Source organism: Zalophus californianus, chromosome 13 (assembly GCF_009762305.2).
Source record: "Zalophus californianus isolate mZalCal1 chromosome 13, mZalCal1.pri.v2, whole genome shotgun sequence".
Classification (NCBI taxonomy): domain Eukaryota; kingdom Metazoa; phylum Chordata; class Mammalia; order Carnivora; family Otariidae; genus Zalophus; species Zalophus californianus.
The window spans coordinates 43,172,575-43,199,497 of NC_045607.1; the positions used below are offsets into that span (position 1 = coordinate 43,172,575).

At 45.0% G+C, this 26,923-nt stretch overlaps 1 protein-coding gene across 4 annotated transcripts in view; it reads left to right on the plus strand.

Annotated features, from left to right (window-relative positions):
- Positions 1–26,923, plus strand: part of MOB3B (MOB kinase activator 3B) — a 187,030-nt gene that overhangs the window by 126,576 nt on the left and 33,531 nt on the right. For all 4 annotated transcript variants that reach the window (XM_027616095.2, XM_027616091.2, XM_027616092.2 and 1 more), the window contains exon 3: positions 25,762–25,964. In XM_027616095.2, coding sequence (XP_027471896.1) covers positions 25,762–25,964 — 203 coding nt within the window. The remainder of the gene's footprint in view (positions 1–25,761; positions 25,965–26,923) is intronic.

Below are 26,923 nucleotides of genomic sequence, written 5' to 3' on the forward strand. Positions count from 1 at the left end.
GAATTGGGAAACATAGTCGCTGTTCTTTTGTATGTCCTGCTTTGCTTTAAAAAATGTTCTGTGAGTGTAAGCATCCAGGGGAGTATGTTAAACCCCATGGAGCAAACTCAGCTAAAAAACGTCTTCAGGAAAACATACTCTATAGATTCTCCTTTTTCTCCCTTCTCTTCTGGTAGTCCTGTTTCCTGCCCTATGGTGGGCTATGCCGCGGGAATTACAGTTTGGGCTTGATGCTGATTTCTAGGGTAAGATCCCTATCTCCATGCCTTAATGGTCTCCAGATGCTCATCTCAGTTCCCTTCTACAGGGACTCCCTGAGCAACCTTTGTAATTGGTGAGACATGATCTGGGTTCCTGGCAGAGGGGTGGGGGTGGGCTGCTGGCTGAGAACAGGCTCACCTTCCCAGGTCCGGGCTGGTGCCATGTGGCCAGGATGACTCCCCTCTGTATCAGATGTTACTACTTAACTGGCAGAACAGTGGGTGGGCTGAGCTGGGAGGCACTTGGCAAGCCTGGGGGATGCTTCTGTCCGACACTCAGCTATGCCAGACAACTGTCAGAGGAAGGTCCTGATGGAGAGAGCACCGCTGCGGGCATGTCCCGATCCTACTGCACATCCGCCCCCACTATTGTTTCCTTGTTTCCTCTGGAAGAATAGGAGTTGCTGCTGAACAGTCATTTTAATGAGAGTCGTTATAATCGCCAAGTGGCCAGATTTTTGTTTTCATCAGTCCAGGGAGGGGTGTGGCAGCTCATTGCCAATGTGAATGGGCTGAGATTGAGCTTTTGAGCTCTGAAATAACAGTATCTCCTCAGTTGCATTCCTGCGGCTCACCCTAAATGCCAGGAGAGGTCAGCTGTTGGGCTGGGTCTTAGCTCAGGCAGGTGTGCCCTCGGACCAGTCATGACAAACCATGGTAGCTTGTTTCTCCATTCATAGATTTTTAAAAGTTAGTGAATTTAGGCTTCATCCCTTGTGCACTCCTAAGGAGCTCTGTGAGTTTGGCCAAGTCACTTAATTCTACTAACATTTAGTTTCACCTATAAATTTTAAAATGAAAAGCAAAAGACATAGTGCCTGTGATGGTAGCTTTTATAGCTCAGTGTTTTGGAAATGCGAGAGTTCTTATTTTGGAGGCAGAGACTTGGGTGTCTAGCGGTGGCTGCTCCCACCTACTGGATGGGTTTCTATTTTCTTACCTCAAAAATGGGGTTAATTATCCCTTGCTTGCAGGGAAGTCAAAATTTAATCGGGTCATTTCAACATTTCCTGAAGTTTCTATTACATAGAAAAGTGTTCTGTGGCCAGGTAGGCTTAGGAAATACAGCGTTAAAAGGAGGCAGGTTTCTTTGCTGTAGAATTTCTCAGAACCTTGATGATGCTTATATATACACCAGGAAATTTCCTGGAAAGAGCGACAGTAAACAACATTTTACTTAACTTTGATATCTTTTAATTTTTTTTTAAGGAACATCTAGCCATATGACAGCAAACTTTGAGGAATGCTAGATAATGCAATTTAACCTCATGCCAACATAGAATAGTCATTAAGGGTGATCACAACCATTTATTAGATGCCCACTAGGTTCTGGGTAGAGTACAGTATAAATAACAAATTGAGAATGCAGTCTGCTAGCACCTTAGCAGAAAATGTATGTATGTATGTATTTCCCAGACACTCTTTAAAGGCACAGGCTCACTGGGTTCACAGAGTTGCTGTATCCTGATTCAAAAGGAAAATATGTTTCCACAGATAGGTACCCTTCTAAGCCACCTCCACATATAAAAAGCCTGCTGGCCCTTCTAGACTTGCTTCAGGAGCTACCCCACAACGTAGTCTGTCAGCTCCTTTGACAAGTTATTTGGCCCTCTCTCATGGAACCTTCATGAATCAGTGTTTACTTATCTAATTGACTTGGAATCATTTGAGGCGGAGTCTGAATTACCAAACTTCCACTTACTGCCCATGTGACCCTAGATAAATCATGTCCAGGTTTCTTCAGCTATAAAACTTGGACCTTGCCTGCCTCGCAAAGATCAGAATGACTTGGAGAGATTAAATGAAGAACCTTATGGATAACAGCAGGTTCTTTAGCACTTCCTCTGCACCAGGTTGTGTTGTGAGAGCACCAACCCATAGGAATTTGTGTCATCCTTAGGGAGTGCTGTGAGTAAGGCTTTGTTATCACCTTCAAGACGCAGAGAGACTATATTAACTTGTCCAAGTGACCATGTGCCAGGATGTGAATGTGGGCAGGCTGGGTCCCACATCCATGCTTTCGCTGCTTCACCTTCCTACCTTTCTTAGAACCTGAATAGTGCCTGGCCTGTGGTAGGTATATATTGGTGAACACCTTCTTCTCCCTCCACATCTGTTCTCTCTTCTGAATCAATTTGTTCTCCCCTCCCCTAGTACCTTCTTGCTTAATGAGGTTTTCCTTATTTAATGGTTTATACGTTTTACACATAAAGGTCATGGAAGTGTTGGAGGTTCATGATATTGCTGTGGGGCTTTCAACAGGATGGGGGAGGGAAAGAGCTAATTTCACATCCCTGGGAGAAGTGCAGTAAGCACCCTGTTTCTGCCAGTTCTGTTCCATAGGGAGTAACATCCTGAGTGGCCCCTGAGCATCCTTCATCACTCACAGTACGCTAGAGAACCACATGTCTAACGGTCCACACTTACCAGGTTTTTATTATGTCCTGGGAAGGCAAGGTCCATAGAATTCTTGGTCTTGTCTTTTCTCAGCCCAGGTAGGAGCTAAGGAGCTATTTGTGTGAATCAGCATGATTTATTAGGTGGTTTTCTCTGCCCTAAGCCACGAGAGTGGGGGCGGAGGAGTTGGGAGGGGGGGTGGAGGAGTTGGGGGACGGTTGGCCTTGATCTTCTGAACAGTGCACATACTTTACAGTTTCTAGGTGTAAAGAATGAGTCAGAGCATGAGAATAACTAGGAACACTTGGATCTGCTTGGTGTGTTATGGGGAACCTGGGAATTCAGGCAGAGAAGCCCTTGTAGACGGAGAATGGATTTGATACCTAAAGCAGTGGGTATCCACACAGCTGGGTAACTTTGAGCCCCATCACTTTTTTGGCTCCTTTTATGACTCATCACATTTTAAGACAATCCAGGTGTTTACTTAGTGTAAAGTGGCAGCAAGAAAAGATAATAACATTTACAGTGTCAGGCCCCGTGCTGCGCTATCAACACACATGATGTCACTTCATCACCTGTTTGACCTGTGAAAGGGCAGAATGAAATAAGCTAGAATGAAGGGAAGTCAGAATTATGAATCCCGTGCTTTCGGACGCCAAGGCTCCAGACTGAGAACACCCGCTCCTATCAGGTTATGCCTACCCCTTGCCAATTTAATAGTACCTTCTCACGGACGTGGAAATCCCAGAGCAACACCTGAAAGGAAGCAGTCTTTAATTCCATCACAAACCAGGCAGTGCCATGAGGGGCCCAGCCTGGGTGTGATGCCTGAGGTGGCCGTTCCTCCCAGACCCCTGCCATCTGCAGCTGGCTTGGTTTGCATAAGCCTTTGGCAGAATTCCAGGGACACTGAAGGTCCCGTCTGATCTGAGGATGTGCAGAAGATGGAGGCAGCTCCTCAGTCATTTGGCAGAGACAGATTTGTAGCCCTGAGGACTCCAGGGAAGAGGTGTGAACCCTTCAACAATTTCCGGATCAGCATGGGTTGAGGTGGCAACACCCAGAGGAGACAGCTGCCTGTTTCTGTGGACGATTGCATCACAGAACTAGAGAATGTTAGGTCTGGAAGGAACCTTAGAAATCACCCAAGCCAGGAATTTTCAAACTTTAATTTTGTCAAGTGAAATTCTGCACAGAACATGAATGTCAAAAGGGTTAGGTAGGTGGAAGAAGAGATCCCTTGTTCCCTCCAACTTGGGAACACCTCAGTGCCAGTGGCGAAGAGCTCGAGACAGGCTGATCTCAACCACACCTCCTGTTTGTCAGCTGAGGAGCCTGAAACCCTACAGAGCTTAATCAAGTTCCTCCGAAGGTCACCCACATCTTAGTCTGGTGAGAGGTGGTGTGAACTGGTATTCCCCAGATAATTTCGGGGTGACATTGGCTACACCTCTTCCCACCCCCCAGCTTCAATTAAACTTTCCCTAGGCAGCGGGAGAGAAAGCCCAGACATCTCTGACTGCTCGATCCCATTCAGGCCGTTCCAACTCTCTCTTGGGAGTTTTAACTAATCTTGCAAGGGATTAGCAACTTTGAGAGAGAGAGGATTATTAAATAGCAGGAATAGTTTAAGAGCCCTGGGCTGGAAGCAAGAATAAGGGTGATTGACAATGCCAGAGGCGAGAGGGAGTGGCAGCCGGAGGACCCAGCTCCTGTCCTCCTACAATCTGCACCAGAATCAACTTTAATGAGCGGATTCGTTTCACAGGGCATTTGCCTGGAAAGTCCTGGTTGAGTTCCCATCTCTTTCTGCACTCTGCTCTCCTGAACCTTGGGATTGGCCCAAAAGAGGAAAGAAGAACATATTTGGTTGAGAAAGTCTCTGCACTAAAGCTTCACTCCTGGTGGGGGCCCCTTGACCCATGGAGCGGAGAGGGGCAAGGATCTGAACACACCCTGTAAGCAGGGGGTAACCCAGCTCTTCCCAGAGAGGCATGGGCAGGTTCTGTTGAATTAACACATGAGGAGTTTCACTGGGGTTATGTTTTAACCATTGTGTCAATATATTTATGCCATTGTGTTTGAACGTTCCATGACAATAAAACCACTTTTAAGGAGCAAGTTTTGTTTTGTTTTCAAGTGAAGGAACAGCAGTAGGAATTACTTGGATGCCCTTTGTTCTGTGTTGAAAAGTTTAAATTTTAAAAAAACCCAATGTAATACATTTAGACTAAAGAAAGGTCTAGACTTTATACCTCAAGAGCTTTGCAACTTTGTTCTTATGGTCATTTCAAGGTCTGAGTCTGTTTCACTCCTGATGTTTCCTGTACCCTGCAGTTTTTGATACGTGAGCGATTAACTGCTGGTAGGTTTCATTCAGAACCTGCCCTGGGCCGGATGGCTTTGGAGACGGTCACATTTGGTGCCTTCTCCTATGGTTAGGAGTAAAGATCTAGAGCCAGCCCGCGTGGACTCACAGCCTGGCTCCTCCAACTCCTTGCGGTGTGACTTTGGGCAGGGAAGTTAATCTGTCTCTGCCCAATTCCTCATCTGTGAAATGGGGATGACAGTGGTGGCTGCCCAGTGGGGTGGTTGTGAGGACTCAGTGATGTCATGCACAGGTCCTGGCCCAGAGTGAACGCTCTGCAGTTAACTAGTGTTGTTGCCACTGTTAACATCAGCACCAACACCCCACAACTGGCCTCTTACACCAGAATCTCTACAGTCAGGATCTCAGGTGAAGGAGACCCTAACAGTTCCCAAAGGCTTCTTTAGAATCCCTGGATGTGCTTTGAAAAATTACCTATTCTTAGGGCAGATCCGAAGTGGGGCTGGGAATTTGTCCTATTAACAAATGGAGGTGATGGTCACGCGTAGCCAATGCCGGAAACCATATTCTCTTGCCTGGATTCCCTCGCCAACAACACTAGCACGTGGCCTCTATTTGAACACCTCCCTGCGTGGGAAGCTTACCATCACCTGAAGCAGTGCATCCCACTTTCAGACACTTCTGGCAAAAGTTTTTCTTTGCATTGACCTAAACAAGGAAGGGACTGCCTCTGGCCTTAAGGAGGCGGAAGAGAGTAGTTGAAAGAGAACAGACTTGAAGTCAGAAAGAAATGGGCTTGAATTCCACTCCAGGGCCTATCAGCTTTGTGGCCCTGGGTAATGGCTTGCTGTTTCCTTTTCCCTCTCTGTCTTCCAAATGACAGCCTTTCAGTATTTGAACCCTTATCTTTCCAGTCTTCTTTTAGCCTCCCTGTGTGATAAGACCTCAGTTTTGCTAATCACTTAAGTCACATGTCCAGGCTCTGCCTTTGCCCAGTTATATTATACCCAAAGATACATATAGTGCCCCCTCCCCCGCCGCCCAGGTGTGGTTCTGGGTCAGGGAACAAAGCAGAACTGTCAGGTGTTGGGTGGTTGGACCTGAAAGCCAAAGAGTGAGCCAGAGGCATGAACAGACTGCCACAGAAATCCCCATCCCCATGGTCATTCAGCCTGGCTGACCTCCAGTTCTGATGCTTCTGGGTCTAAACCCTGACTGCGTCCCTTTGGGGCTGGGGCCAGGACTGGGGATGGATGTCATCATCCTTGCCACATCTTTGAGGGTGATTATCAGGGAACTGGATGGGGTGAGATCAGCTCTCCGTCCTGTACAGTTGGTCCAGATGGTGGGACCAGAGCTTGCTGGTGAACAGGAATATGGGCCATGCCCCTTTTACCTACACCCAGATGCAGAGTCCATCCCACTATCTCTGCCCCACCCCGGCTCAGATACAGGGTGACCATATGCCAACAATGCCTTCCTTGTCTCAGCCATGCACATGTTTTTTCAGTCTACAAGCCTGGGACCCCTCTACCCACTGTGTGGGTCAGAAAGAGAAAAACAAAGATTTTGAGGTCTAATTTCTGAAGATCCTTATTACTAGCCACAGGTCTTCAGAACACTTGTTTAACCTCTTTGAGCTCAGCTTCTTCATCTGTAACATTGGAATACAAGTAATACCCACATCATAGGATTGTGGGAGGAATTAGATGACATTGTGTATACAAACGCTGAGTACGTACTAAGTGATCGGTATGGGTTGGCTTCTTGGGAGGAGGAGGTGCAACTGGAAATGATCGGTATCCCACCCCACCACTGACGCCTGTGGGAGCAGCCTAAGGGCTGCAACCGCCCATCACTCCACCTCTCCATTACCCTGCACAGGACCTGGGGTTCAAATGAAAACGTGACCATCAGCACGTCTGTCAAGTTGGCCAGTCCTGTTCAGAGGCCAATCTAAATAGCACATCAAAAGGCATTTGGATTTTAGAGAAGAAATGCAAATGTCTTGGAGAACATTTCTTCCTTTCTTAAACTTTTATAGATCACAGTTCAGTGTTGCCTTTTAGTTTCATGAAGTTTCAATTTAGCATGAGAAGTATGGTCTGACCAGCAACGTGAACAACACCTGGGAATTTGACAGAAGTGCAAAACCCAGACCCCACCCCAAACACACAGAAACGCTGGGGTGCAGCCCAGCAGTCTGTGTTTTATTTTTTTTAAAGATTTTATCTATTTACTTGAGAGAGAAAGAGAGCGTGCCCAAGCAGGGGGAGGGGCAGAGGGGAGGGGCAGAGGGGGCCAGAGAAGCAGACTCCCCACTGAGCGGGGAGCTTAACATGGGGCTTGATCCCAGGACCCCGAGATCATGACCTGGGCCAAAGGCAGATGTTTAAGCAACTGAGCCACCCAGGCGTTCCTCCCCCCGCCCCCGGCAATCTGTGTTTTAATGAGCCCTCCAGGTGCTGCTTACGGCCCCTGTTTGAGAATATTGGGTGAGTAATAAAGGTGTCCTGCTCCTTCTCCACTTCCTCCCGCCCCTGACAGTTCTCACATCCCCATGACCAAGCCTGTGTCTCTAGCCATGTATTTTCAAAACTTCCACAGTTTGAAGACAGTGCCTGAGAGAATGCTTTATTGTCTCATCCTGGGAGACTCATCTCTTCATGCCAACGGCAGGTGCAATCTAAATCCAAGCCTGTAGTAGAGAAGAGTCAGGGAACAAACATCTGTTTTGGATGTTCGAGCCACCAGATCACTTGGCTTCCTCCACCTCCAAAGCTTCCTTCCCGGCCTCCTGACCACTAATAATGGTATTTCTGATAGGTAATGGTAAGAGCAAATATTTATCGAGCTCTACCTATTTTGCAAAATACCTTTCATTATTTTTTTTTCCACTTAATCCTCACAATATAACCCAGTGAGGTAGGTGTAAAATTATCCCCATGTCCTTCATGGTGAAACTGAGCCTTAGAGGGGCTAATTCCCTTGCCCAAGATCGTGTGGCTAGTCAGTGGCAGACAAGAGACTTGAACTCTGTCTGACACCAGATTCTGTGACTCTTTAATAAGCTTTCCTGCTGGGTTAAGGAATATGCACAAGGAATACTCTAGGCCAGTGGTCTTTAAACTTTAATGTGGATCATAATTATCTGGAGTGCATCTTAAAATGCACTGATTGCTGGGCCCTAGTCCCAAAGAGATTCAGTGCCTGTGGATTGGGGTCTAGGAATTTGCATTTCTAAGTTCCTAGATATCACAGGTACTGCTGGTCCAAAGACTACACTTTGAGAACCACTGCTTTAGACCAGCTCTACACATTAGAATCATCTGGAGAATTTCAGATTCAGTTGCTCTAGTGTAGGACATTACCTTTTTTTTTTTTTTTTGTAATATGCTTCTCAGATAATTCTAATAATTCTAATGTGTAGCCAGGGTAGAGAGAACCACTGCTATACTCAAAGAAAGACTATTAATTACTGTCTCCAGCCCTAGTTCTTCAGTCCTACGTCAGGGTTTCTCCAGCTGAGCTGTTCACACCGCCAAGGAATTCACTGGTGTGCCAGGGAATGCCAATACTGCAGGATAAATAGAGCCCATTAATTTTATTTCAAGATTTACAGAAAAGTTAATATTCTCTATAAAACAAGTGGATCTACTCTAAAGTGCAAAATGTGCATGAACTATTAATATAAATTATGGGAGGGGCGCCTGGGTGGCTCAGTCAGTTAAGTTTCTGCCTTTGGCTCAGGTCATGATCCTGGGGTCCTGCGATCTAGCCCTGCATCCGGCTCCTTGCTCAGGTGGAACCTGCTTCTCCCTCTCCTTCTGCCACTCCCCCTGCTTGTGCTCTCTCACTCTCTCTCAAATAAATAAATAAAATCTTTCAAAATATATATATGTAAACTAAAAATATATACAAACTATGGGATTCAACCCATTCCTAAGAATCCAACCAGGGAAAATTGTCAGAGACTAATTGCTGAAGATATACTCAAGGAGAGTCACCCAAGCATTATTTTGTCCTCATAATTGTTAAATCTGTGACAATTCATTGCTCAAAGAATATTTAATGTGTACTCATGATAAAATGTTAAGTGTAAAAAGGATATAATGTATTATATTTTAATCTTATTTTTAAAAAATATACCATATGCATACATACATACATACATACATACATACATAGACATACATATAGATATGCAAAGAAAAAAGACTGAAAGGTAACACACCAAAATATTATCAGTGGTTATTCCTTGGTGGGATTATCAGTGATAATTATATTTATACTTGACAGCATTTTCTAATTTTAAACATTATTACTTTTATGATTAGATCAAAAGAATCTAGGCAGTGACCTACTTTTATAAATATATATTCCCAAATACCTGTCTGATAAATAAAATATAGGGTTATAAGTCAGAAGTTTTTTCACAAAACTAGGAAACATTTAAAATTGCTAACCATTTCAAAGGGTGCTAATGTGTTTTGGCCCAGGAAATTCAGAACTTAGGAGAGGGAGTGCTGGGCAAGGGGCCATGGGACTCCAGCATGGGGTTGGGGTGGGGGTAGGACTTCATCCTCTTCAGTGAGTAAGCTGGCTGACAGTGCTTCTGTGTGACATCACCAAAGCATCGCTGTAGTTTGTTAATGTAGAATAGACCAAATGTGCCAAGAAGGGGGTTTAGCAACGTCTATGTATACCATGCAAATATGCAGGTGTGGGAAAATCAAGTCTATAATTTGAGGACCACCGATCAATGTTAACAAAGAAAAGACAGAGGAGGCAACTCCTGTGTTGCAAAACACCTAGCCCATTGCCTTCATTAACCTAGGAGTCTATCTGTTGATGCTCCTCCTGGAGTTGCCTTCAGAAAACTAGCACATGGCGCCCTCTGCCATATGTGTCAAATGGGGCACTAGAAAGAGGGCAGTTTCACTACAGAGAGGCTCGGTAAGAAGGAATCTGAAAATATTATGTACTCAGGGACAGTGTCACTAGGGTAATCATTTTCCTATATAGCCAATAGATATAGCCTCACCTGGCCATAAAAAACAAAGCCACCTGCTTCCACAAGAGCTGGGACTGGTGGCCCAAGTCAGAGCCAGTGGGCACCATTCTGAGGTGGCCCCTTGGTGGAAAGAGTCCCTTCTCCCTGAAGGGCAGAAGACCTGTCCCAAGGAAGGGCACCCAGCCGGAAGTGCCTACCATTTACTGCAGTGAAATTTGCAACCACATGCTATGTTTTCTTTAAAGGGTCCAGGCTGGGACAATAAATAAATGAAATGAATGGGGTTGCGCAGGTGAATATAGCACCTCCCAGTTACAGGAAGCAGACGGCACTTAGCTTACTGCCACGAGGGAATTTCAGTTCGGTTATGCCAGGTCTTCTGAGTTTTTCCGAGAGAAGCCAGAATTCTTGATCTTTGTATTATAGTTCCCAATTTCTAAATGTTGGCAGCATTTCAAAAATACTGTGTAGTCCAAAGAAAACATGCCTGCTGGCTGGTGTTGGCCTGCAGCATCAGTTTCTCTACCTCTGCTTTAGAATCTCAAATCCTAAAGAGGCAACTGCGTGAGTCCCTTTGTCTTTTTCCTGCCTTTCCCACCCACCTCCACCAAATGCCAAAAGACAAATTTCCTGAACTCTCAGACTCTTCTCCTCAAAAGTCGTCTTTTCTTAAGGACCTTGAAACTGGCTAATGGCCTCAGGGTAATTTATTTCAGTTGACGGTTTTTAAAACTAACTGTTAAGAGGTATTTTCTGGAAGATGAAGTTAATTTAAAATATAATTTTAATGGAACTGCCTTTGTTTTGGAGGCGTAGAGGGTGTCTCATTTGAGAAATGTGTGTGCTTTGGAGTGGGATGGATCTGGATTGAAATTCCAGCTCTACCACCTATCATTTGTCTCTTGGGCAAGTGACTCAACCTCTCTTAGCTTCCCATTTTCTCATCTGCAAAGTGGGGGAAACAACTCATGGGTTTGTTGATTTGTTTAGAATAATCAATGCTATTAACCATATGTTAATACCTGGTGCCTTTAGGTGCTCAAGAAATGTAAGTTTCTCTTAGGGGCCAAAGTCATTGAAACTTTTCAATGCTTTTCATATTTAATATTAGAATTTTTAAAATCCACTCTCTTCAGAAGTCCCATTGTAGTAAGTAGAATTGAAGTTGAGATGGGAGAAAAGGAGAAAATCAAGAGGATGAGGGGATGAACCTTAGGGCTGTCTGCCTGGGGGGAGGTCAATTCCCAGATTCAAGTAGCTATAAGGTGACCTTAAGATTTATCAGTCGAATTTAACTCTGGCTCATTGCTGAATCTCTATAGCACATCCCCAAATAAATAAATGTTTGTTAGTTATGTAAATTGGTTAGTGAACAAATAAAGAGTGTATGTGGGAGTTTTATCTGACTACTAACTGGACAGCTCTGTTGAGACCATGTGGTGTATCAGAGACCGCTGGGTCATGTACAGTCTCATGGAACCTGCCCTCAGGAGAGCCCTGGGCTTGGTTTAACACTCTGCTATCACTATCTTGTAATTCTTAATAATTTTTGAACAAGGGGCTCTGCAAATTATGTAGCCAATTCTGATCAGAGTTTCATCAGTAAATATAGAAATGTCAGTGCATGAACCAAAGGGTAAAAACTCATGGTCCCTGGGCCCAAGCAAATATTTTTGGCCCACAGAGTGGTATTTTTTATATAAGTAAAATTTTTAGTTAGAAGCGTTTTAACCGACTGAGCCACCCAGGCACCCCTAGAAGCGTTTTAGATTTACCCAAAACTTTCAAAGATCATACAGAGAGTACCCATTTATCCCTCCTACAGCTCCTCATGTTGGTAACGTCTTGCATTACGTTTATATTTATGTCTATAATACACGTGTCGCAACTAAGGAACCCACATCAGTACCAACTGTCAACGAAACACACAGTATTCAGATGTTATGAGACTTTCCCTAATGCCCCTTTTTTGTTCCTGGATTCCATCCAGGACACCACATTACATTTAGCCATCATATCTCTTCATGCTCCTCTGCGCTATGATGCTTTCTCAAACTTTTCTTGTTTTTGATGACTTTGACAATTTTGGGCAGTATTTGTCAAATATTTTGTAGAATGTCCCTCAGTTTGTGCTTGCCTGATGTTTTTCTCTTGGTTAGACAGGGGTTATGTGTTCTTGAGAGGAAGACTACAGGAGTCAAGTGACATTTGCATCACATCATATCAAAGATGTACACCATGCCAGTGACTTACCATTGCTGGCGTTAACCTCGATCACCTGGCCACTGTAGTGCTTGCCAGTTTTCTCCATGAAGTTGTTCTTTCTACCTCCTTTTCCATACTGTACTCACTCTTTGGAAGAAAGTCACCTCGCATACCCCCCCAGTTAACAGTGGGAGAGGGGGTTCTACCTCTTGCTGGGGGAAGTGTCTACATAAATTATTTGGAATTCCACTGCATGCAACATTTGTCCATTTTCCATTTATTTATTCATTCATTTGTTTATATCAGTCTGGACTTAATGGGTATTTATTTTATACTTTGGGTTATCATCCAGTATTCTTCCATTTATTTTGTTGCTCCAGTTCCAGCTTTGGTGGTTCAGGACCTCTTTTAGGTTGCCTCCAGTGTCCCTTGGATGCCCCCCCACCCTGCAAGATTGTGATTTTATTGAAGGACATCCTTTCTTTCTGGCATTACAAGGAATGCCAGGCCATCTTTTATATTCCCTGCCCCAACCCTAGAATCAGCCATTTCTCCCAGAAGCCCTGATTCCTTTTACTGAAGAATGGTAATAGAAACTAAGATCTGGGTGTTGTGTGTACTCGTTAGCTATGAGGGCATTTAAAACTTTTTAATGTAAACTTTTAAAAATTAAGCTGTCATCTTATAGAAAGTCAGCTTTTCCAAGCTGAGTTAACTATGTGAAGCTAAATTACATTAATAAATAAAATGTTGAACGTTTTTAATGTTTTTTTTTAAGATTTTTTATTTTTATTTTTATTTATTTATGAGAGACAGAGAGAGAGGCAGAGGGAGAAGCAGGCTCCCAAGGAGCAGGGAGCCCGATGTGGGGCTTGATCCCAGGACCCTGGGATCATGACCTGAGCTGAAGGCAGATGCTTAACCATCTGAGCCACCCAGGCGCCCAGTGTTTTTTAATTCATCATCAACATTTAACTGAACAGATTTCAGACTGGAATCTAGACTACTAGAAGGTATGGCCGTCCTGGACCCAATTTCCTGCTCAACAACGATCAGCCCAGGCAGAGGGGCTCTTTACCTGTCCTGCAGAAAGTGCTCTCAGGTTGTCACAGTACACACCACTCCCTACTGTATTACACCCAGACGACTTGACTCTTCTTTCTGACCCGTGAAGGCATTTGATTTTGTGATTCCTGGTTCAGATTGTATTCAAGTAGGTAATTTACAGATGCACAGCTTAGTCTGTGAATTTAGCTGAATTTGCATCCCAGAGATCAAATACTAGAGCTGTGTTTCATCCCTGTGTCACTATGTTACCCTCATTGGGTCTTTTTTTTTTTTTTAAGATTTTATTTATTTATTTATTTATTTATTTATTTATTTATTTGAGAGAGAGAGAAAGCACTAGTCGGGGGAGAGGGAAAGGGACAAGCAGACTTCCTGCTGAGTGTGGAGCCCAAAGCCCAATGGGGGACTCCGAGATCATGACCTGAGCTGAAGTCAGACACTTAACCCACTGAGCCACCCAGGCACCTCTACCCTCATTGGATCTTACATGCAGATACAATGACTCACCATTTCTTGCTCAGTCCCTGCCTTAACTAACCCCTCCAGCTCAGGTGTGATGAGTCATTTGCATCCACCTGCCATTTTTCCCTCAGCTTCAGGCTCCATGGGTCTTTGCATGCAGAGTCTGCCCTGAACTTCCTTGGCAAGTTTCCTTTTCTTAGATTCTTTCTGTCTGGAGAAGATACCTCCAGCATTTACACCCCTGCCTCAGATTAATTTCCTCCTGGTCCCTGCTCCCTTTTGGCTCTTCAAAAAAGCACCCCTCAAATTGGTTCCAGTCATCATTCTGTCTGGATCTGCCGCCCTTTCCAAAAAGGATCCATTACTTTGCTGTCTTTTTCCTCTCCCCTGCCTGCCCCCATCATGTATCTCAGGAGTATTTGTGAGTCATTCCTAGCTTATTTCCAACTGTGCTGAGGTGGAAAGCTACCTGACACCTTTCTATTTAGATGAAAATAGGCACTTCAATACAAACAGACAATATGATTTGAGGAGGTGCTTCTTTCACAGTATGAGTGAAAACCTGTTAAGAAAATTAATTTCTCTCTGAGATCTGCCAAGTATGAAGAGATAAAAGTATCAACTTTTTTTTTTTTAAGATTTTATTTTATTTGAGAGAGAGAGCGAGAGCACACACAAGCCAGGGAAGAGGCAGAGGAAGAGGGAGAAGCAGACGCCCCAGTCAGCAGGGAGCCTGACTCAGCTCAATCCCGGCACCCTGAGATCATGACCTGAGTTGAAGGCAGACGCTTAACTGCCTTAGCCACCCAGGCGCCCCAAAGTATTAACTTTCACTACAGCCTTATAGCTTTGGGCATGACAAGGTTAAACATGGGCCTATAGCAATTCCCTGGGGAAACTTTCCTCAGAACGAGAGTTTTCAGGCTGTGACTCAGGGCCACTGCTTGGGGATGGGAAAAGCAAGGGCAGCCCAAGCAGGCAAAGTCTTCACCACCCCCACTTGATATGGTCATTTGTTTGTGTATTCACTCTACAGATACTCATTGAGACCACCATGTTCTGGTATGCATTTGATGCCAGGGATAACTGTGAACAAGAAAGGTAAAAGGACATTCCCTGATATGACAAAATTTTCATTCTAGTGGGAGATCAAAAAATGGACAATTACAATACAATGTAATAAGTATTGTCATGGGAGATGTATAGGGTGTCATGATGTGCCTAACACATGGATATCCAAGGAGGATATCCTAGAGGAAGTGAAAACGTAGTTGAGCCTTGAATAACAAATGGGAGTTAGCCAGACAAAAAGGGGAAGCTGAGGAAGAGGGTTTCCAGCTGCCAACTCTTCAGTATGTGGCATCTCCCAGAAGTGAGCCCAAGAGGATCTTAGCTTCAGAGGGCTGGAGTATCATATATAAATTAGGAGGTTTCAGAGATGATGATGGAGAGATGCACATGGTTGAAGCCATAGTGAGTCTTGCCTGCTGTGTTAAATAGCTCTGATTTTACCTTAAAGCAGTGGGAAGCCGCTTTAGAGTTTAATGCAGAAAGATGGATGTGCTGGCTAGATTTGCATATTAGGAAGATCATTTGCGTATTAGGAAGATCATCTGCCTGCCAGGTGGAGACTGGAAAAATCCAAGAGTAGAGCTGGGGGGAAACTCCAGCACCAGGCAGGAGATGATGGTGGCTTGAGCTAGGGAAGTGGCAGTGGGGATGGAGAGAAAATTATAGGCTAGAAACTATTCCAACAAGATTTGGTATTAACTGCCCTTCCCATAATGGGAGAAAGATTCTGCCGGTGACTAGAGAAAAGTTTTACTTGTGAAGACACCCATAACGTATCATCCATGACAAGGGGGTTGAGTCATTTTCAGATTCTGACTGGGGCTCTGATCCAAGGGCAGGCACTTCAGTCTGCCTCCAGCACTAACGAAGTTCATTAACATCTTGTTCTCGGCTCACTCCCATCTCATTTGGCCCATGTGCTTTTCAGCAAACTCAGCATGTCTGAACTAGCTACGGTTTGTTTTTGTTTTTGTTTTTTTTTATGGCTCTTATTGCCGATCCAGAGTGAATGAATATCTTCTTCGGGTTTTGCTGGGTCTTTCTCAGTCCTTCCTCCTCCGTGCCACGGCGGCAGAGGGTGAGGGCAGACATCCTGCAGACGGAGGGGCAGATGAGGAACAGCCTCCAGCCCCAGAGAAGTGACACTGGGGAGCAGAGGGAAGTGAGACAGTCAGACACATTGTATTTACAGCTGCTCCTTTGGGTGGCTGAAACAGCACTTCCTCTGCCCGGCAAATGGCACGTCTGAAAGAATTAACAGTCTGTTTAGAACGGATAATCCCATGCTCGTCTCTCTTCCTTCAGCCCCACCACTGTGATTATAGGTCAGAGGGCAACACAGCGGGCTCTGGCGAAGGGCAGAGAGAGGGAGGTGGAGAACAGAGTAGTAGCCACTTTATTTCTAACCATTTGCAGCTGTCAGCTTGTTTGGGGGCTTTTTTTTTTTTTTTTTTTTTTAGGCAGAGGAACAAAGTCTTGCTACACGGGATTGTTTTCCTTGGCATGACGAACAGACACTTTCTTGAGGAACGCACTGAGATAACACAGAACATCTGCTTAGAGGAATCAGTCCTCTGCAGCTGACTTTTCATCAGCGAAAGCATGAGGCATATATATGTATATGTATATGTATATGCATTTTGCAGGAGGCAGGAGAATGTGGATGGGATGAGCAGCAGAGTCAGCAAAGAGGAGGAAGATGTGTATTTTTAAGAAACAGATCTGTGTTAGGAGTTTTTTCTTCATTGTTTTCCTTGTGATCCAATTGCATTTTGTTTTGCAAGTGTTTTGGAAATGGTATGTTCTCAGCCACGCTGCCAGAGGAGGTCTGTTTTCTTTTCCCATGTGTGTGGGATGTTGTTTTTATTCATGAACTATTGAGAATGAGTGAATTTATGACTTGTACTGGGAGTTTCATAGGTGCTCTCCTCAGTTACCGGACTCCAAAGGCATAAAGGACGACACAGATGCCCTCAGACAGGAGCGACTGTTTTAAGGAGAAGTGTGGGCATTTCTGGTTGTTATTCGTGTGCCATCAGGGGTCCCAAAAGGATTGGCCAGAACGTTACTAGGTTTCATTTTGTGTCATGTGGAAACTCCTCGGACAACTCTCAGGATGTTTCCCCAAATCCACTTTTCAGAAGAGTTTGCCCTTTTGAAGAAAAGGTAACTTGCTCTTTCCAGTTTCATTTGCCCTTCTCCCCACCCTCGGGTTCGATGAGGAAGAGCCCAAACTTCCTAACCACAGTAACGTTGGCTGTTACTTAACTGAGTGCCTCCTGGGTGCCTCCTGGTACTGTGCTTGTGTTTAAAATCACCATCTCACAGAGGCCTTGGTATCATTATCCCCATTTCTCGGATCAGGAAACAAGCCTCTTAGAAGTTAGCACACTTCCTCAAGAACAAGCAACTCGGACGGTCCACAGCCAGAGTGTGAACCCAAGTATGATGGACACCAGGGCCAGACGCTTAACCGCTCTCCTTAACCCTGGATGACACATGCGTTTGGGGAAGTGAGAGCCAAACCTCCCTTTTCCACCTTCGTCTTTTAACAAGTTTTGCTTCCCCAGCTCTGCCAGTAGGATTGAAGAGAGATGGAAGGAGCCGTGAGAACAGCCTGTCGAGTATTCTAGCAAGAGTGAAAAGAGCACGGGCTCTGGAATCAGAGAAAGGGAATGCAGGTCCCTTTCCATCGCAAACTCGCTGTAAATCCCAGGCCAGTCAGTCCCCTTGCCTTTCTGAGCTTTGATTTCAGGGTCAGCATGTGGCCTAAGAGCCCAGCCCTCCATCCAGCACGTGGCAAGCATTGGTCACACACCCAGCCTGCTCCAGGCTCTGTGGTAGGCACTAAGGGTCAGCCATGAGGACCGTCAGGGAGGGTACAGTTTAGGAGAGGGGCTGGCCCTAAGTCAGGCCCTGATTCCCACAGAGCTGTGTGGAATTACCATCTGGGCTCTGTGCTCAGAAAGTTTCAGGAGCAGATAGTGGATGTCAGACAACCTGGGTGGAGCTCTTAAGAAAGTAGAGGCATTAACTAGGTAAAGGACAGGCTGGAACACCTGCCAACTACTTGTGGGACCCAGGATGTTTGAGGGCAGTTGTCTGGTGTCGCTGGAGACCACCTCCTAGCCCTTACTCTCTCCACCTCCGTGGTCCGGGTCTGACCCGGTGTGATCATGCACCAGACATTGGGCCTTCTCTTCAACAGAAAAGAGAGAAGATGATGAGAACAGGAATGTGTTGCAGCGAACACAGAAACTACGCCGCGGCTCTTGTTTGAGTTTGGGACCTTTGTCTCCAGTCTGTGGGCCCATCATCCCAAGCATTTCTGCATTCTCTGAGGGACTCTTTCCCTTTGCAGCTCCCATAACAGGGTAAAAAAGGAAACGTAAGCCACTTAGACAGCTTATTTTCTTTTAGGGGTGTCCGCAAAGGAAGGATTGAATGGGGCATCTGCCTAGTGCAAGGGAAGGAAGAGGAGGAAGGAAGAAAGAAAATGGATTGAAGCTCAGAAATTACTGGAATTTTTTATTAAATTTTGTTTGGGAGAAAGGAGATTTACTAAGTCAGAGATAAAAGGCAAATCCACATGGGGCCCCAGAGAAATTATTATATTCCATGCTCGATTTAGCTCTGGTACTGAATGTGGCTTGAAGATCAGAAGGTTGTGGTTAGGCACATTCATAAACTCTGCAGGGCCCTGTCAGATGCTGATTCCCTGCCGAGCACCATGTCTTCCTGAACAGCGGAGGCAGAGCTGGGCACTGCCTGTCAGGCCTTCAGGAGAGTTCGGGCCCTGCAGGCTCACCTCACCCTCTGCCTTCATCCCAACTCTCTGGCTTAGCTTCCTCCTTGGCCTGATCATCCAGCAAACTCTAGCCTTGCTTTGAATCTAATTGTTAGGCAAATTCCTGCCAGGACCACCCATGAGTGATTGGTTTGGGATTCTGACCTCTGCCCAGGCATTTTGCCTCAGCTCACTGGCATCTGAGCTCAGCCTGGCCCTGTTTTAGGTTCACGAACTGCATTTCATTACTGACCCATTTGCAGAGACCAAGCTCCATCACATGACCCAAGACCATCCAGATCCAAAGGTGTGTGTGTGTGTCTATCACCTCTTTGGGGAACACTCTTCTGAACACATCTTCTCATTTTGGAGCAACTTCTTAGAGTATGAAATTTTCTAGCTTGAATCTGAGAGTCATGGGATGTGGCTCGGGGTGCGCTGAGACTCAATTAGTGATTGCAAATCACTTGAAGACCTTCTGATCAAAGGTTGTTTTCTGTATCAATCAGCGCACATCTGTCTGGGATTATGGTCCCATGGTTTGTCTCAATTATAATAAGACTAGTCAAAGTTTAACTCCAGACACTTCAGACGTGCAGTCTACTTCAGTTAGAGCTACTGGTTAATATTGTCTGCCATTAACTTTCTAATTGAGCACGGTAACTGAAAATTAACGATCACCACCTGAAAAAAAAAAAAAAACACTGAAAGGCAAAGAAGGGAGGTTTTAATGATAAGAAAAGAGGAGTTTCAGGTTTTTTCTTCCCACCCCGTAGGTAAGATCAAAATGTTCTTATCACAGGGCTCTCCTTCCTTTTCACCAAAAGCAGTGTGCAGCCTCCCATGCCAGGACCATATCAAGATCCTGGCAAAAGGCTATCATTTCTGCTCTAGGCTTTTTCCCTCCCCCAAAGAGGAGATGATAGACTCACATCTTGACTAAATAAGATCACTGCTCTTTTATGATTCAATTTTGATGGATGACTGTTCCCCACCTAGCCCTGTGCCAGGTACTTTTAAAGGCAGACTCAAAATACAAAACAATCCCTTTGTTCAGGGAACTTACAATTAGACAAGGTGTAAGTATGAGAACCTTGTAGAAAATAACATAGCCACTCTGAGTTCTTTGTAAATTCAGAATTGATGTGTTAGTACCCAAACTGCCCTCCTGAAAAATAAATATGCAGGAGGAATTTAATCCCAAAGTATTTTCTGAAGAACACTGGGTCCATGGGATACTAAAAGTAACAGTTCACAAGAGAGTGCTTACTGTCCACAAGGCATTAGGCAAAAAAGCCTTTTATACATTTATTTAATCCTCATAACAACCTCAGGAGCTACAGATGACATCAACCTCCTTTCTTTCTGGGGGGTGGGGGGGATTGAGGCTTAGAGGGACTGACATTTGCTCATGACTGCATTGTGAGTAGGAGGTAGAGTGAGAGAGAAACAAAAGCCAGGCTTTTGTTACAGGCTCTGTGTTTTAAACCAATAGATACTATGAGGGGGGAAAAGAGGGGTTCAGAGTAAAATAGGACTTTTTGCTACAGGAATTCTCAGGTCCTTTCCTATGCAGAGATACACTGTAAACCTCTATGAAAGCAGAATTTTTGCAAATACATTTGATCTCCTGACCCTCTTTTTTTTTTAGCCAAGGCTTTCCCAAATTAGTGAGTTTTATAACATTTAAAAATACTGAAGTGGAGGGTCCATAATATCTCACAAACACAGAGAAGCAGAGGGGGACAGGACATTAGATGTGGTCCTGAGCTGGGTCAGTGGGGCCGCGTGTCCACGCAGACTGCCCTTTGCCCAGATCCGGCCAGCGTATGGTTCCCTGAGGTGCAGGCCATCATCGTAACAAGCCCAGCATCCATTTGTGATGATTCATTAGCCTGTCATTCTTCCTTCTGCTGGACTGTAGCCATTTAAAGCCAGCAAACACACATTTTTCAAGCTCCTTCTATAAGCCAGGTCCTGGGCTAAGTGCAGGTCATAAAATGCTGATCTGTTCCCTACCACCATGGAGCCCATAGTAACAGGATGCAGAAGAAAAAACCTGAGTTTTAGAGCCAAACCATTACTTCCCTTTAGCTGTGGGGCTAGGGGCAAATACTTTAACTCAGCTAAGCCTCAGTTACTTTAAAAAAAAAAAAAAACTGCCAAGCGCACCTGGGTGGCTTAGTCCATTAGGTGTCCAACTCTTGATTTCAGCTCAGGTGAGGATCTCAGGGTCCTGAGATGGAGCCCTGCATTGGGCTCCATGCCCAGCAGTGAGTCTGCTAGAGGATTTCTCTCTCTGCCCCTCCCCCCACTTGCTCACGCACACTCCCTCTCTAAATAAATAAATCTTAAAACAAAAAAATAAAACTGCGACTATAATACCGCTGCTCAGAGTGTTCTGGGACACACTGCAAATCATGCATCACTCAGGGCTCCCTTTCCTTTGGCTATTTAATGAATATTGGATACTTCTTAGCAGCACCACGGAGACAAAAACCCTCCGACTAATCCAGTTTCATGAGCTGGTCCCTCTGAGGACTGTCGAGGAAGGGAGTGGATCAGCAGGGCCGAGTCTTGCCTTATCTTGCTGCCATGAAGCCAGTTACACAGGGCGAGATAATTCCAGAGTCCACCAAAGGGGTGGACATCCAGTTCTTTACCACCAAAGGAGTGATCTCTTCTACTTCCCACCTTCTGAAGGTTTATTTAAAACACATACACAGACACGCATGCCACATAGACATATGCATACATGTACACACATTCATACACACACAACACACACATACACATACATATACAAACACAACATGCATACAGATATGCACACATACACATACACACACACATATACACAAACACATATGTACACACATATACATACACACATATACACATACATATACACACACATATGTACACACATACACACAAACACACATACACACGCACACCTATACACATGCATATACATACACACATATATATGCACATAATATACACACACATATATACACACAAACACACATATACACATACATATACATACACATATACACATACATATACACACAACACACATATACACATGCATATACACACATATATACACATAATATACATACACACATATACACATACATATACACACAAACACACGTGCACACACATACACACATGTGTGCACATGTGCATATACATACACACAAAACACACATGCACACATATATGCAGATACATATACACACACATGCACACATATATACACATGGACACACACACAAATCTGAACACCTAGAAGGCAGAAGAGAAGGGGAGAAAAGAGCTAAAATACATAGAAATGACCCCTGAACCCATAGATGATATTGAATGAATTTCCCAACTGCTATGTAGCTTTCTTATTCTTTTTTTCTTTTTTTAAGATTTTATTTATTTATTTGAGAGAGAGAGAGCACAAGTAGGGGGAGCTGCAGGCAGAGGGAGAGGGAGAAGCAGACTCCCCTCTGAGCAGGAAGCTGGACATGGGGCTCGATCCCAGGACCCTGAGATCATGACCTAAGCCGAAGGCAGACACTCAACCGATAGAGCCACCCAGGCACCCCAAGCTTTCTTATTCTCAACCCCATGCTCTGTGAGCTGGGATTTTCTCTCTGGTTCAGCCGAGAGCCCGCTGGGGTTCCTGGGAAGTGTGGGCATTTCTGGTTGTTATTCGTGTGCCATCAGGGGTCCCAAAAAGATTGGCCAGAACGTTACTAGGTTTCATTTTGTGTCATGTGGAAACTCCTCAGACAACTCTCAGGATGTTCCTGGGCTCCCTAGAACTCCCAGCCCAGGACTTCTCAGCTTCCAGAGTTGGCCTGAGGTGGCTGGTGCATGCTGAGCACATCCTAACTCGAACCATTTGCAATGTTCACTTTTGAAGAATGAATTACATGTAAGAGAGGGAATGGTGGAAGAGTCTGATCCAACTTTGCAACTAGAGTCAAGAGATGCCGAGCCTGGGTTTTATCTAACGGAGTAGTTCAGGTGAGAAATAACAAAAGTAGAATTTAGTCTGACAGTTCCCACTAAGGACCTGTTTCAGTACAGATACTCGTATAAGGACACTGCAAAGCCAAGGTTTTTATCTATTTTACAATGCAGAAGAGTGATGAAGTAATCTGCCTGTACAGCAAATAAATTGTAGGACTAGGACTTTAAAACTAGGTCTTCCAGAATCTCAAAGCCACTCCTCTCCAGTACTCTAATGATCATTTCTAGCCATGGCCCAAAAGGGAGAGACAAGAGGCAAGCCAAGTTCTAGGACAAAGGCACGGCCAGAGACCAGGTATGGGATGGAAGGAAGAGCCAAGAGTTCAGAGCTGAGCAGAACAGGGATGGGGGAAAGATGCAAATGGGGGACCATCTGGAGGAACCTAGCAATTGCCATGAGCATCCTCAATGTGCCCGAGACTGCCTTACCTGCAGTCCGCATGTGGGGTGTGGGGCTGATCAAGCAGGTGAAGTGGTACAGCTGAGACTCCCCATGTTTCCTGACAGCTGGTGAGTTGCAGGCAGGGGGAGTGAAAGGTAAACCCACCACGGGGGCTCAGACCACACATAAAGGAAGGGCCACAGAGCTGGGGGTGTGTGCAGAGCCCCAGAACAGCATCTCAGGTTTTCAAGGTGGTCCTGGGCTTTGGAGTTGGACAGACCTGCCTCCAGGCCCCTCCCCTACTATTTGCCAGCTGGGTGACCTTGGGCAGCTACTTAATTTTCCCAAGTCTGTTTTCCCGTCTTTGCAATGGAAACAATAATAGTACCTGCCTTCAAGCCTTGTCAGAATTCAATCAGCTAATCCACGTAAAGCTCTTGGCTTAGTCCCTGGAACATAGTAAGTGCTCAGTAAATGTTGGCTTTTTCTATTAGTCCCAGTTTCCTAAGGCATGAAACACATATCTCCTTGAAGGCAGTGGAGTGTAGTAGCTGACCTCTAATCACCTTGAATCTTTGACTGCCAAGGACGTAGACTTTTTTCAGACTTCTCTCACTTCCCACCACTTTTCTTTTTTAAATTCTATTTCTGTACCACCAAGAGTAACCTTTGGATGCCTCGTTACACTTAAGCCATCGAGCTGTGCCTCTATCTTTGGCAGAGTAAGAGTGTTATACTTCAAATATAACCAGATCTTTTGGTGTTGAGAACCAGGCTGACTTGGTCCACTTCCCAGCCCTGCCCCTTTTTGGCTAAATAGCCTGGGGCAAGTTAATCTGCGCTTCAGAGTTTCAGTGTTAGTCATCTGTGACATATGAGTAGTAAAGCCCACTTTGCAGATAGGTTGTAAAGGAAACATGTCAACCCTTGGTGTTGTCACTGTGTGGGTTATGGGGCTCCCCTTCTGATGGGAACACAGGGGATTCCATCACCTCTGGTACTTGGGCTTCTCTGAAGACTCCAGACCCTTCCCCAGCCTGGCAGCTTTTTGCTGGCCCCTCCTCAGCATAGAAAACCACCTATAATCTCTGCGAGGGGCTGCCCACTCCCCAGCTTTACCTCACCTCCATCCCCAAATCCCAGCATCTGTTGCTCAGACAGCTGCCACGCTGTGCCCGAGTCTCTCCCTGGGTTCATTTGATAGGTCCCACTTTGTGTTCAAAGAAAAGCTGGTATCGGTGCCAGGCCCCAGGGAGGCAGACCTTGCGCCTGCCAGGTGCCCGTCATGTTCTGTCTCTCTCATTGTGCCCTGGGGGTCCCAGGTGATCCCATTACAGAGTATCTCACCAGACAGCTGCCACTGGGACCCTGCGGAGGGATGGACAGAGACCAGGAGCCCACCCTAAGCACACAGTGCAATTCTGTTGAAAGGCTGGTAGCCATGTCTACCTTCTCTTGATAAAGTAATATATTCCTTATAACAACAGCTAAATGCTGTAGACCTTACAGTGCAGAGAGGAGGATCCTTCTCATTTGGTGAGCTCTTCCTCTGTTCGAGGCACTGTCGAGGGATTTTACTCATGTTAACACCTTCCTACTCATGCAAAGAAGGCCTTATTATGACTCTTCTTTTATAGATGAGAAACCACAGTTGCCTGGGCACCACTTCTAATCCTCACAACCACTGGAATTTTTATCTGTGTCTAATCCTCCCAACTGTTGGAATTTTTATTTACATATGGAAGAACTGAAGTTCCCAGAGGTTAAATCTCTTGGCCATGGTCATACAGCTGGAAAAGCTGCAGAGCAGGAATTCAAAGTCTGTTTAACTTACAACATGTTATCACTTAAGGTGCCTCCTCTGGCCCCATAACTCACTCTTACCTTCCTCGAGGAGATGAAGTGGGGATAAGTGTAATGTCCACTGTCTGTGGAGGTTGTTGCATTTGCCCACCCCAGAAACAGTGAATCTCTGGAGGAATTTGGATCAGAACTTGCACACGGGCATCCTGTAGGCCACATTAAGCTAGAAAGATGTCTTGTTTTGACCACTGGTATTTTGTAAAACTTTAGATTCATTGCTCATGTTTAAAAAAATGTAGCAAGCTCACATAGAACTCCAGATTCCTGAATTATCTTGAAAAATCAGAAGTTCTAAGAGCCCTGGGCCTCTGTCCCCGTCGGGCCACCGTTGGCTGGAGTTTTGCCACCACTACTCCCTTTGAGGAGAAGGTGCTTTCCGATTTGCTACAGTGCCCGCAGCCCCCTGTTACTCTGTCAGGGAGCACCTGTCTCCCTCTAGTTCTCTTAGATTAGATGTAAGAGGAAAATGAAACTACTTGTGCTCTATAAAGGGGGTGGTGGGGAGCAAGAAGGGAGAACACACATTTCTATGTAAAAATCAATATTTAATATTTATATATAAATAAAAGCAAATATTTATATGTAAATAAAACCAAATACATATGAATATATATATATGTATATATATAATCAAAGAAACAAACCTGGCCCTCTTCATTAATTTTTTTGCTCTCTTCCTGGTCATTGTTGGTATTTAAACGTAACAGCATCATTAGCCACTTTTTTTAGGCGTGTCTGATGCAGCTGCCCACGCAGAGCCAGGCATCTGCAGGCTGGCCTGGAGGCTGGCGTGCAGGACGGTTCTCCACCCTTGCACATGCGTTCTCGGGCTTCCGGAGCTTTCCCATCACAGCTTTGTTCTCTGTCTTCTTTTTTTTACTTCTTTAGGTGTTCCCTTCCCAAAGAACTTCCTTCAGATCTGCAAGAAGATCCTGTGCCGCCTTTTCCGCGTCTTCGTCCACGTCTACATCCACCACTTTGACCGGGTCATTGTGATGGGTGCGGAGGCCCATGTCAACACCTGCTACAAGCACTTCTATTACTTCGTCACAGAGATGAACCTCATCGACCGCAAGGAGCTAGAGCCTTTGGTGAGTGTCGCCGAGCAGGGCTGCCACCCAAGCGGCCCCCAGGAGCTCAGCCATTGGTCACAGCACACTGTCAGGCCCACCCAAAGGGCTCACTTGTGCAGGGCCATTAGCCAGGAGGTAGAGGTGGGTGTAAGGGTCAGAAGACGCCAGGATGTCCACTGCTATCACCACATAGGGTCTTACATTTTTCTCCGAGCGGTGGCAGAATGTAGTGGGATCTTAATGGTTTGGGCCAGAGGGATTAGCTTTCATTCTCAGCTCCAAAACCAGCCACTGATTTACATAATCCCTTAAATGAGCATCTTTGATCTCTTACATCATCTGTTTAAAGATAATGAGAAACATTCTTTCACTCGGGAAACATATATTTAGCACCCACTGTGTGTCCGCTGCTGGGCATGCAAAGTCAAGCAAAACTGCCTTGGAGTAGCTTTGACTCCAGAGCTAGAGACAGAAGTAAGCCCCAGATGAGAGTACAGTATCTCAGGGACTTTGCTTTTCGTACTAAATCTGCCGTGATGCAATTTTAATGGGATATATTAAAATCCAGAATATTTGATTTAAAAAAACTTTACCGTGATTGTTTAGGCGAATGGGGGCTCCTTGTATTTGCTTCATAAGGTCTTTTTACAGTTGGACTCAATCTGTGCTCTAGAAGCCAAGGAACCTTAAAACTCCCAGCATCTTTTGTAACATGTAGTGGCTTAATGTGGATGTCCTCATCACAGCTGTTTCTAGTCGGCTCTACCGAGTACTTTCTTAACCAGTATAATACAGTACTTTATACTAAAATCATGCTTTTTTCTTGGAACACTAAAAGTGGCAGTTTTGCTAAATATAGCTGACAGGGCAACTAACTTTCATCCACGTCCATTTGAATAATGAGGAAAGCAGAGGCCAGGCTGTGGTCTTTTGCTAGTCTGTCTTCCTTTCTCTTTATGTATGTGTTTTTTTTAAAT